The 13,081-nt window shown below is 38.4% G+C and overlaps 1 protein-coding gene across 2 annotated transcripts; it reads right to left on the bottom strand.

Annotated features, from left to right (window-relative positions):
- Positions 1-398: 398 nt before the first annotated feature.
- ak7a (adenylate kinase 7a) lies at positions 399-10,113 on the bottom strand. Of its 2 annotated transcripts, none has more exons than XM_034699073.1 (19): positions 9,890-10,113; positions 9,646-9,801; positions 8,550-8,664; positions 8,355-8,449; positions 8,162-8,272; positions 7,972-8,055; positions 7,806-7,894; positions 7,613-7,709; positions 7,359-7,436; positions 6,431-6,580; positions 5,587-5,715; positions 5,316-5,421; positions 4,374-4,502; positions 4,228-4,293; positions 3,926-4,123; positions 3,317-3,534; positions 3,035-3,193; positions 2,855-2,941; positions 399-919 (listed from the first exon to the last, which is right to left on the bottom strand). In XM_034699073.1, the coding sequence occupies exons 1-18, from the start codon at positions 9,971-9,973 to the stop codon at positions 2,900-2,902; spliced, it is 2,106 nt and encodes a 701-aa protein (XP_034554964.1). In that variant the 5' UTR covers positions 9,974-10,113; the 3' UTR covers positions 399-919; positions 2,855-2,899. The 2 variants fall into 2 exon arrangements, with proteins under 2 accessions (XP_034554964.1, XP_034554965.1); XM_034699074.1 differs by having other exon boundaries at positions 2,869-2,941.
- Between the last annotated feature and the right edge of the window lie 2,968 nt (positions 10,114-13,081).

The following is a 13,081-nucleotide window of genomic DNA, read 5'->3' as shown; positions in this document are numbered from 1 at the left end:
ATTTTAAATGAGAAAAATATTGCATAATTTTTGTTTTTGTATAAATGTTTCATGTATTCATCATTTTGAGTCAGATCCATTTCTTATTTATTATTATTTTTTTTTTTTTTTAAGTTTTAACGATCAAATTAGGTGAAATTATGAAAACAGCAGCAGGTGATACAATTATAATCAAGGACTAGACATCGTAATTGTAACTGGGAGTGTTAGGTAATTTTGCAGCTTTAAGAACTTGTAACATGCTATATTTTGCTCCTCTTGTGGTAAGATCTTGTACATAAAGTCACTGCGACAGGAAGTGCTTCTGTTATGATTTACTTTCCATATACTTCGAGGGAGCCAGCAGACAGCTGCTAATGGATTCAAAAAGTTTGTCAGCCACAGAGTACAAAGCAAACTCCAGACACCGCTCTGACTTTAATGTCCACAACAACAAAAGGAACACATTTTACTACAATAGAAGAACAAAGGCCAGATTTTTTAATTAAGAAACAAAGAAAGGAAGCGTTAAAGCATGGGAAAATACTTTAAGTCTTTAAGTGGAAGAGTGATTCATCCATAAACTTTAACAGACACTTGAATACCACTGCTCCTTTGTTTTGCCTCAGTGGAGCTTTTGGAAAGAGTTTCTGCACCACCTAGTGTTGAGAAGTTAGACTAATGCATTGTGCTCTTGTAAAATACAGTAGGAATGATGGAGTATGTTTCTTTGGTTATTTTCTTTGTCTCAAAATGTGGGAGTACAACTTTCCTGATCCATTTTTTAAAATCACTAATTAGCTCTGTCTCTCAGCAAGAAGTATCCCTGAACAAAACTGTGTTTACATCTTCACTGGATGTGGACCAGACTGGGCATGCTTCTTCCAGTAAGTGCTGACTCTTCAGTGCAGAGGGAGCTGAGTCACAGACCAGATGGAGTCTGTAAGAGCACAAATCTGTAATGAGTGGAAACCTGGCTGAACCATAAACCTCTCACACAAACACTGAGCCAAGCCCTACACAAACAGGACAAGAGGAATATTAGTAAATTTCCATATTCAGAGTTTAGTTTTTAAAGACTGTTATATAATGTTTAAGTGTGTTTATGCCATGTCATCACACGTCAGCAACTTATGTTTGGTGCGTCATCTTAATGAGTTTATTCTGTAGGTATAACTATTAAGCAGCTATCATAGTGGGTGAAAGTATTATTTTATTTCCTCTCTGTGCAGGAACAAGCTCTTTATGTTCCACTTTGGCTGCTGATTTTTTGCCCTTAATGTTTTTGTTTGAGCCAATACTTTTATGTATTTTATTGTCAAAGTCTTGCCCTTCCACCGCCATTATGAATTGCATGATTTATTCTTGTATATTTTTTCTCATTGCTTCCCCCTATTCTTCTCTTATTATTTATTTGGAACCTCCTGATTTTTTTGGTATGGGCTCTATTGTTGTCTGTATCTCAGCACCATTGCAAATGAGGGTTCTCTCTAAATGTGTTTTCAGAGTATTTAAACAACATAAATGATGTTGATAATGATGATGATTCCAGAATCCAGCTGATACGGACGTGCTGGACTCCAGCGGCAACAGTTACTACTACTACTACCCGTCTCATCCCTATCTCTCTCTTATTCTCCTCTATACTTCTTTCCCACCCTGTCCTCCAAACCTCCACTGGCTCCCTTTCCCCCAACGCATTCACTTCAAACTCCTCCTCCTGACCTACAAAGCCCTCCATCACCTTGCCCCCTCCTATCTCACCGACCTGCTTCACCCTCAAAACCCCTCCCGTGGTCTCCTCTCCCCACCATGTAGGACCAAACCTGGGGAGACAGGGCCTACTCTGGAACTCCCTCCCAAAACACATACGCAACTCCACTCCCAGCTCAAAACACACCTCTTCAGAACTGCTTTTAACTGTTAATGTTTTTATACCTGCTGTGTTTCTATTTTTTTTTTTTTTTATTGTGTGCTATTTATGAAGTGTCTTTGAGTTTTCGGAAAAGCACTATATAAATAAAAAAAATGCATCATTAACTCGGTCAAGGCAGATGTCTGTCTAACATGAGTCTGGTTCTGCTCGAGATTTCTGCCTATTAAAGGAAGTTTATCCTCGCCGCTGTAACTATCTAAATACTGCGAGGTGCAATGCTCATGATGGATTAAGATCAGATCAGACTGAGTCTCATCCTGTCTTGATGTTGGGTCTTTATTAATAATTTAACATAGAGTACAGTCTAGACCTGCTATGTTTGTAAAAGTGTCTTTGGATAATGTTTGTTGTGATTTGGCGCTATACAAATACAGATTGATTGATTGATTGATTGATTGATTCTTGCACTTCCTCACACTTACATATGCCCCCTTTTGTCAAAACATTTGACCCCCTGACCTTTTGAAAATACGATACAACTGATTTACATTCATTCATGAACCTCTACAGTCTTGGAGAAGATTGATCATTGTTAGAAAAAGTACCAATGACTTATTAAGACTGATTCAATTGAAATCGACTTACTTAACACTTAATTTAATAGTGAACATCTGTATATCATTTGCTATGGACTACTTAAGCCGTATGTTTCAAGTGAAAAAAACAGAGAGAGAAAGAGAGTTCTTACTGGAAGTGGTTTTGATTACATATGCAGGAGTTGTAACTCAGCTGACTCACTGAAGAAATATGTCAGTGTTTTATTGCAGTTTTGCAAAGAAATGTGCAAATTATCGTCAGAGTAAGCTATACTGTAAACCTATTTATGACAACAATGTCACCATAAATAAAACCTGAGCCATGAGTTTCATATTCAATTCCTATAAGGGAAGAGAAAGATGACAGCTTGGTCAACAACGATGTAGCTCATTAGAACGTAACTGTTGAATATTCACCCCCTCAGATAACATGTATGGTATCATTTCATTATTGTTGTTCATCTTGATTGTTGAGTAGCAGATGTTCAGCCTGCAGAAACAAAACAGAAGATATTAACATGTGTGTCACTCATATTTACAGAAGGCATGTTAATTAATTGTAGAGGTTTTACTGTATAAACACCAAAAAGTCCACAGGGTCTTCTGGTTTGATCCTGCTGCACTCCAGCATGGCCTCAGTGAGCGAAGGCATCACATACTTCATCAGGTAGTTCCTCAGAGGGAGACAGCGAGCCTCTAGCAGCTCCTGCTCCTGTCTCTTCAGCTCACGTAGATTCTTTTGCTATTAGAAATAAAAGTTGTCACAATCAGTACTGTAGTTATATATGTATTCATCTTTATTGATTACACATTGTCTCGTAATGCAGGAGTTGCTTGACTCAAGTGTGCCTAGTACACTACTTACCCACTCCTCATACTGAGCAGCCATCTCAGCCAGCGCTGCTTCCTTCCTGTGTTTCCTCTCAGCATCCTCTGCAGCCACTTTCTGTCTCCTCCCTTCCTCTTTCTTCCTCTCATCCTCCTCCAGCTCCTCTGGGCTCAGGCCGTAGTTCTTAGGGAGCCCGACTGTCTCAGTGATCTTCTTCAGAGCTCCTGTGTACTCTGGATCACCTGCAGTGATCTCTGGAGAGTAATGAGTCATACTTATCAGAAAGAAACATGGAGGTGATTATGCAACTTTCATAGAATCCTCTGCTGAACATGATGATTATTTGTGATTATTTACAGAGCAAGAAAAAGGATGACTGCTGTCTTTCGTAAGATACCAGATGCTGGCGGGAAACTACCAACTGAGGAATACATTTTATTTTTTGGGCTTTTGCCTTAATTTTGATCAGACAGCTTGAGCGAGAAAGGAAATGTGAGGGGAAATGCATCAAATCTCTCCTAAGACTACAAAGCATCTAAGATTTGATTGCTATATGATGATATCCTCTTCTACATTCTGCATTAATCTTTGTTTCCTGAATAGTTTTGCAGCCTAATATAACCAATGTGACATTGAGGGCTTTACCAATATGTTCAGGATGAATCTCAATCTCATCAAAGTAGTCCAGCAGGGTTTCCTCAGCAGTACTAAGCTCTCTGTATCTTCCCAGACGAGCTATAAACTCCTCCTGGGTGTAGTGCATCAGCTCTGCCAATCTCTGAGGAAGCCCCTGTGCTCTCTTTGTCAGGAAATCATCTGAGGCATTTAGTGCAAAGACATGCTCTGCAAAGCAACAAATAACACCAATGAGACAAATGCTCAGTCCTGGTTTCGCTGAACATACTTTTTTGTAACTTTTGAGTCAAAGTGAAGAGTGCACAAACAACCTGGAGTGATCTCCTTGTTGAATACAGGTATTTGAGTCTTTGAATCCGGGTTCTCTGTGACCCCCTCTGAGTAATAAAAAAATCGACATTCACATTAATTTAAACATAAACATGTCACTTTGTTGAAATGAATGGGTAAAACTCACCAGTGAAAATCAACCTTGCTTCCTCATAAGTCCTTGGGAAGCCATCGAGGACAAAGCCTTGGTTCCTGCATGGTTTTGAATGCAGCTTTTCTTGTAACATGTCAAAGACGAGATGATCAGCCAGTCTACCTAACGAAGCGACACAGGAGTTTAAACCAATAGGGGGATCTCAAGACTCTCTACCCAGCAATCAGTAATCAAAAAATAGATAACTTAAATACACATACCCCAGGATAAATAAAGCTCTTTAAATATGATTAAAGCTGTAGCTGTAACTTTTAACTTCTAAACTCATAACAGGTCCCACTTGCACCATGAACTAAAACACAAGACAGTTTATGTCATATGTCATATGTCATATCTCATCTTACTTCAATGTGAAATTCAAGAAATAAAAAAATTGTGTCAGTCGATAACTTCTGAATAAGCTTTCTGAGCCTGAGAGGATGTCAGCCCTCATGGGTAAAGAAGGAGGCAAGGATGATGCGCTGGTACTGAGGTGCAAGCTAAAAAAGACGACATCGACCTGTCCTTCCACCCACCATTATGGGGACTGTAAGATCTATCTTCGATAAGGTGGGCGAGCTAACCCAGCACCAGAGGGAATACTGGCAGTAGCATCATGCTAACACAGCTAACACCGGACATGAACGCCACATTGGAAGGATTTCACCTGCTGTGGGCGGACAGGATACAGGAGAGCGAGACTGAACTAACAGGTGAGGAAGGCCAGCTCAGTCCTGGACCCTGTGGAGGTGGTGGCTGACAGGAGAATTATGGCCAAGCTGTCGTCTCTGATGGACAATTTTTTTCTACATATATTCTTGTTGAAATTTTTGTACTGTACACCTTCTTGTTTGCTGCTGTAACTCCATGAATTTCACTGTTGTGGGACGAATAAAGGAGTATCTTATCTTATCTTAATGTGGCTCTTTAACTAACCTGCATTCATTTCCATGCTTTTGTTCAAAGCTTCCAGTTGTTTCTGTGCAGCAGCAGTGACCTCGTCACTCTCATGTTCAGAGTCAGCTCCATTCATTATCTTCTTCTGAAAAGAGATGGACATTAAGCATTTTTCATGTATCACTGATGCCAAGAAAGAATTCTAAACTAGAGTTACAAACTCATCACATCTTTTGAACAATAACTTCCACTAGAGGGCGGTATATTTCCTTTGGTTACCTGACAGCAGACAGGGGAATGGGAAACTAACCAGCTGTGAGAGCTTTTCCTCAATGACCTCTTTGATCTTAATGTGATGGATTTGGTAATGCCTGCAGAGCTTCTCTGCAAGTGTGGTTTTGCCCACGGCTGGAGGTCCAACAAGGCAGATTCTGATTGGCTGACGAAATAAGGTAAAAAAAGGAAATAATGGCATTTTTGTTCTAGCATCAAATTAGCATTAACATCCTAAATACCTTATTAAAGTGTGTTGGGATTAAGTTTGATTATGTTTAACCCTCCTGTTATTTTGCGGGTCAAATTGACCCTTTTTAAAGTCTATTTTAGGCAATATATGCCCTCCAAACCAGCTAAATGCGGCATAGAAATCTGGGCAGCATGTGACAGAAGAAGTGTCATGTTAATTATCAACATCACTTCATAAAAAATAAAAAAATTAAAATGTAAAATAAAATAAACAAAAATCTATGTCATGGAAAACTATTGTATTTATATTTAGGGCTTTCCAAAGTACATTAAAAAAAGTTTTAAAATTAATTTGAATGAAAATGAGTGAGTTATACTCATTGAACCATGATCTGTGAGAATTAAAGAACAAAAATGGACTAAATCTTGAATTAAATGGTTAGTAATGGAGTTAAAAATTAGATAAAACGTGTATTGGGATTTTTTGGGGTTCTGACAATTTTGGATAATTAAATATGCCGGGTCAAATGACCCAGGAACATTATCGCTGTTCCAGAGAAACGAACATAACAGGAGGGTTGACCAAGAGATCAATATCTTATGTATTTTTAAATCTTTATGACAAAACAATTAAAATCTTCAATACATTTGTGTCAAAATGAAACTGCATTTGTAAACTGAACACTCACAAGTAGCTGCCTGGTGTCTTTGTACTCCTTCACAACGCTCTTAATGTTCTCAACCATGCCACCCTCTGACGTCCAGCGCAGACTGAAGGAGTCTTTAATGACGAAAGTATCCAGGCGCAGGTTGATGCTCAGGAACTGTAACTCCTCTGGCTGAAATGAGGGAACAAGTCAAGGGTAATAAAAACAAAAATGTATATGTTGAGTATTTACTAAAAGAATATGTTGTGATGTTATGTACAGGGCAAACAGCATTGTCATTTGAGTGACATGATACGTCTGGTAGTTTATCTGATAATATTTTTTGTTTGGCATTTAAATATATTTAACATAAAGTCCAGAAATTTTTATATCTAATGATAAAAATGTATTTTTTCTTTAATGAGTGCAAGCATCCACTCTGCCAATCTATTGTGCAACTCTAGTATAACAATTTTGTACTGGACCTTTATAGTGTACTAGAATGAAGAAAAAAATGACTCATAAAAGCCTTCCCTTAAATTTCAATGGAGCAGCAGCTATATATTAAGTGGTATAACAATATAGACTGGATAATAGAAAAATGTTGAAGCTACTTGAACAAAGGTTTCTAATTTTCTTCCTGGAGGGGCGCCTTGTTCTTTCTCCTTTTTGAATTTCTGTGTTCCCTACCAAAGAGCACCTTCATGACACTTTGTTTTTCTATTTCTCTATTCTGTGTTGTTTTTCTTGTCTCAGCACTTTCACCAGCTTCTGCTGCTCAAATGTGCTTCATAAGTAAATTTGATTTCACTTAACTTCTTTGAATTTGTGAGCCCTCGACACTCTCTCCCTCTTCTTCTTATGTTTGCTTAGAATAAATGAACTTAATATTGGAAAAAAAACTGAACACCAACTCTGAGCAATAATCCAGACAACATTTTGGTAGAAGAATAAAAAATACTTAATTTACTGTAAAAGCCTTCATGACGGTGGCCTCATCTTCAGGTAGTATGTTAATCTTTCCAGGACCAAAGGTATCACTGATCATCTAATGGGAAAAAAGTAAAATACAGTAATTAAATATAATAAATATACACATAGTATTTTAGAACTTCACATGGATTTTAAGCAATCTTTACTTGAACACCATATGACGATATTTTACTACAAACTCAATATCCATCTCCATAATGCAATATTTTGCTCTTGTTATCTAGAATTTACCTTTACGATATCCTCCAAAGTGTTCTTAGAGTCATCCACAGCAAGAACATACTTTGACTTCAACTTCGGCTTGATTTCAATGAGGTTTTGGATCACTCTGAAAAAGGAAAAAAGGTTAACCTCACTAGTGAAGTCAAACAACAAATTAGAGTAAGTATGTAGATAAACTTTAAAAAATAAAGATAAAAATCACCCTCCCAGGTCGTTTACGTGAATCATGGGGATGTAATTTGAACCCTGTCCAAATAGAGGAACTTTTGGAGACTGCATCAACCAAGACACCTGTTCAAAAACAAGGTACAAATTAGGGTTATCAGTATAAAGACATACATTAAGATCAGTGTCAATATAATATCTACCTTGAAAAAGAAGTGAAAGAGGTTCTCTCCCTTTCCATACTGAAGGCCAGAACAAACAACGTAGCCCCTTAGCTTGGACTTTTTCTGTAAGATTAGAGAATGCATCAGGTGCATGTTAACAGTAAATCTTTCACCCTACATATATGAATTTTACATGTATTGAACTTTTTAATCCAGATGTTGTACTTACACCTCCCTTCAGTTTGAGCACAAGTTTTTCCAGATTATGGTGGTTTCTGAAACTGAGATGTGGTCTTCTTCTTATGTACTCTTCCTCTGTGAGCAGCCCATCTGTTTCATCCTGAAAAAAGAAGTTATAGTCACACTGCTTGTGTTTTATGCAGACAAGTTGACAGTTTGACTGCGATGTATTTCAGGTTTACCGGATTCTGTGACTTTGTCATGGCCCATGTCATCACAGTGGAGACTAAGATGAACATTTTCTGAGACTCAAAGTTTTCCATCTCAGCTTGAAGGGCTGTTTGTAGCATAATAAGAAAGTTAAGTAGCAACCACAAAGAGAAACAGATCAGGGTTTAGTTTTAAGATTAAAAAAAAAAGCTGACTTATTCCTGTACCTTTGAGCGCCCATGTTGCCTCTTCAATCTGCTGCTGTGAACCAGTTTCGGAAATATTGTACACCACGACATCACACTCCAGCAGGCAGTGAAGAAGCTCATCTCGAGTCGGTGACTACCAAAAAGAGATTATACAGCAAATTATAACCAGTTGAAAATCCGTATTATCCTAAATACTTTTTTTTTTTTTACTGTTTTGTTTTTGATTTTTGTCAACCAAACGTATAACCTATTTAAAATGAATAGCACATCCAAATGTGGTAAGTTTGAACCACAGGATGATCATTATCTTTGATGGAAAATGGCTTACTATATATACTATTGGGATAAATTGGTTGGTTTAATACAGGACCTCAATTGTCCCGTATTTTGACTATTAATTCTTGTAAATACAGCAGACTGCACTCTACAGATCTAGATCAAATAAAATGACAGATCATGTGCCAATCACCGCCTGTCATCCAAATCACAGGCCCCCTCAAATACACCAAGTTCTGCAAAAGAGTGTGGAGAGGATTTTCTCTCTGATGGCCATTTAATGGTCAGACTCAAGAAACAGATGCAGCACAGAGCTGATCAAAAATGAACTCCAAATATCTGTAAACTGTGACTTGTCATGTAAGGACTTCTCTCTGGCTGTGCAAAAGGACAAAAGACTGCTTGAGTCAGTCAAGAGCAGCAAAAAGTATCCATGGAAAAAGTACATTTGGTGAGTCATACTCCTCTTTTGCATTTAATTTTTCGTTTGCCTGTTTTTTGATGTAAAGAGCCAAATTGTGGTTTCTTTGAGGTTTATTCATATGAGGATACATAATGATTAAAGGGAATATACACACTTTCTGCATTTCCAGTTGAATCAGAATATGAATATACACTGAACTCACACATGATGCTCACACCACCATGGCACTGTGCACTTGTCCCTTATTTAGTAGTGAGTAAGTTGGCAACCCTAACTAACTCTCATATTTGTATATTATGCTTAGTGAGTTTGTTTTGTGAAGCATCTTCAGGTCAAAAGTATATTTTTCTCCCCGAATTGCAGCACAGTAGAAATATTGGTAAAATATTACTTCCATATGTTTTCCTTACTCACTGTATATTGTTTAAGTAGAAAGCTTCGTTTCTCCTCTTTAGTGTCAGCAGGTACAGTTCCTACTATATTAAAAGCAGGTTCACCGCGTGTGGAGTCTATCGTGTCCTCAGCCTCTGCTTCCTCAGAGCTCTCTCCTTCCACACATGTTGATAAAAACTGCAAAGGACATCAGAGAACTCTGTAAACAATGTTAGGATATCTTCTGTTCCATTACGACAGTGGTCACTCTTTTAGCTAACGTTACCTTTGCGATGTGTTTGGAGGAATACCTGTGGACGTCGTTGATAAAAATGCGTTTGGGACGACTAAGTTGCTTTTCATCCTCCATATTTAAAACACAAAAGGCAAAAATAAAATAAGTGTGTTCAATTTCTTCATAAAAATCTACAGAACTTTTGCAATATTAGCATTACACTTCCTTAAGTGTCCGTTGCTATGGACTCACTACCTGCTGTTGCTATGGCTCATCTCATCAGCCAATTAAATCAACCGTCCTTTCGCGTCTTTACGTCAACCGCCCTTTCGCGTCTTTACGTCAACCGCCAGACATTAAAGTTAGAATCCGTGAGAAACAAGAGGCGAAGGGGAGAGAAGAGAAAGTTATAACATGAAATAGCCAATTTAAGAGTTCAATAAGGACTTCTTATTTCAGAAAATGTAATAGAGAATTTTAAATAAGCTATCTACCATAGCTGTAATAAAATGTCGCGCCACCTACCGGCTACATTGGAAGCTCATCACTCCATGAGGCTTTGTTGTTGTTGTCAGATGATCAAATCAAATCAACCTTATTTATATAGCACTTTACACACAACACACACTAAGTGCTTTACATAAAAAAATGAAGAAAACAGAGAAAATTAAATAAAAAACACACAAACAGAGGAAGGGAGAGGGAAAGAAGAGTGGTAAAAGAGCAATATAATTAAAAATGAAATTAACAGTAATAATAACAACAGTAATGACAAGAAATTCAATTAAAAGTGCAGTGAGTATCTGAGCCAGTGTGGTTAGGGGCAGTTAAAAGCTAATCGGATGGTGGGGGGAAGAGAAATCCACAGTTTTGGGGCACAGATGGAGAAGGCCCTGTCCCCATATCTCTTTGTCCTTGCTGTTTGGACAGACAGGAAGTTTTGGTGTGATGATCTGAGTGCTCTGACACAGTGATACGGAGACAGGAGTTCTGAGATGTAAGAGGGGGCCAAACCATGAAGTGCTTTATAAACAAACAAAAGGATTTTGAAATGGATTCTGTGGCTGACCGGAAGCCAGTGTACGGAGGCAAGAATAGGGTTATGTGGTCTCTCTTTTTTGACCTTGTCAGGATCCTGGCTGCTGCATTTTTGAGCTGGTTTGTAGTTAGTTTGTTGAGGCTGTGTAATCATGTTGTCATCTCCCTGCCCACACATGGGGCCTTTAAAACAAACGTCCACACAGATGGGACACAGTCTTAAGAAGAGAGAAATTAAATTTGTATTTGTTGGTGACTCAAGGTCTAATAAAACCATAAGGACAAACATCGTCTCAGCTGAACATGTTGGATGCTATTCTCTTAAAAACAACCCATTCAGCTTTGTGTTTCTCCTGATTAGATCTGTGATGCTACAAACTGTTACGAAGTGTTGCTTCCTGATTTAAATGCATTCATACAGCAGACTGAGCCTTCAAGATGTTTACTCTTGCTTCAGTACAAACAAGGAACTAATTGACAAAACATAAACAAGGTAGTCATTGCCAGGTGTTATTCACAGCCGTAACACATCCCTGTTGATAATTACCAATGAACTCACACTTTGAAAAGTAAGTAAGTCAGTAAAAATGTATTTATAAGGCACTTTTAAAACCCTTGGTTACAAAGTGCTTCCCATTCCCAGACACATAAATAAAAAGAACCAAGACAGAATCAAAATACATGTGCAAAATAATAGTCAATCAATCATAGGACTCAGATTGAAGGTTATATGAAGGCTTGTCTGAACAAAGGAGTTTTGAGTAATCTCTTAAGGCGTTCTATAGATTCAGCAGACCTGAGGCGTAGACAGCTAATGCACAATCGCCTCTTATTTTGCTGTAGGAGCAGGAGATGGAAAGAAGGCGTAGAGAAGATGATTTGAGTTGTTGAAGAGTTGAATATGGAACATGGAGTTCAGAGGGGGGCAGGCCCAGGCGGTGCCTTGTGTGTAACTAACAGGATCTTGAAATTGATTCTGAATTTAGCAGGAACATGGGATATATTGGACTGACAGCTGGTTCCAGTTAACATTCTGGCGGCTGCATTTTGAACGGACTGTAAGCGGTGTGACGATGATTGGCTTCATAATAATAATAATAATAATAATAATAATAATAACAATAATAATAAAAATAATAATAATGAAGATAACACATTTTATTTATAGGCACCTTTCAAAGCACTTAAGGTCACCTTACAAAGCAGAGTTTAAAAAGAACAACAAATGAGATTGATAAAATCAACAAGCCATGTTACAGCGCAAATAATAAATAAATTAAACAGGATAAGATAGAGGTGTAATCAGAGGGAATTTCCCAGTTGAAAAAGATGTGTTTGAGGCAGGATTTGAAAATACAAAGGGAGTCGATGTTACAGGTGTCTGGTGGGAGGGAGTTCCAGAGGCAGGGGGCAGATCGTCTGAAGGCTCTTAGACCCCATGCTGGTCAAGCGGGCTGATGGTTTAGTGAGGTGAATAGAGGAAGAAGACCTGAGAGTACGGCCGGATGTGTTGATGTGCAGAAGTTCAGAAAGGTATGGAAGGGCGAGGTTATGGATGGCCTTGAAGGTGAGGAACAGAATCTTGAAATCGATGCGTTAAGCAGGTATAAAAGGGAATTACAATAAATAAATGAGAGAAATTTGGTGATTATGGGGCAGCTGTGGCTCAGTGGGTAGAGTTGGTCATCTATCAATCGGAAGGTTGATGGTTCGATCCCGGCTCCGGCAGTCACATGGACGAAGTGTCCCTGAGCAAGACACTGGACCCCAAATTGCTCCCTCTGTTGTTCAGCAGTGTGAATGTGTACAAATGAGTTTAGCGAACACTGATGGTCCCTACTATAGCAGCCTCTATCATCAGTGAGTAAATGGGTATGAATGGGTGAATGTGATGAGCAGTGTAAAAGCGCTTTGAGTGGTCAGAAAGACCAGAAAAGTGCTATATAAGTACAAGTCCATTTACCATTTGATGTAATAGTTAAGTCATTTGTTGGTCAAAAGTGATTCCTAGATTTTTGGCAGTGGGTTTGATATTTAGTTGTAATGGGACAATAGACTGTTGAACAGCAGTGGTGAAGGTGTCAGGTTTTCAGTCCTTTTAACAGTATTTCCGTGTTGTCGGGGTTTAAACGGAGGAAACTCAGTGACATCCACTCATGAACAGCAGCAAGAAAGTTATGGAGGGAAGACAGTTAATTCAGGTTT

The sequence above is a fragment of the Notolabrus celidotus genome, chromosome 13 (assembly GCF_009762535.1).
Source record: "Notolabrus celidotus isolate fNotCel1 chromosome 13, fNotCel1.pri, whole genome shotgun sequence".
Taxonomy (NCBI): domain Eukaryota; kingdom Metazoa; phylum Chordata; class Actinopteri; order Labriformes; family Labridae; genus Notolabrus; species Notolabrus celidotus.
Note: the sequence above shows the minus strand (reverse complement) of the source record. Positions and strands in the feature narration are given on the sequence as shown.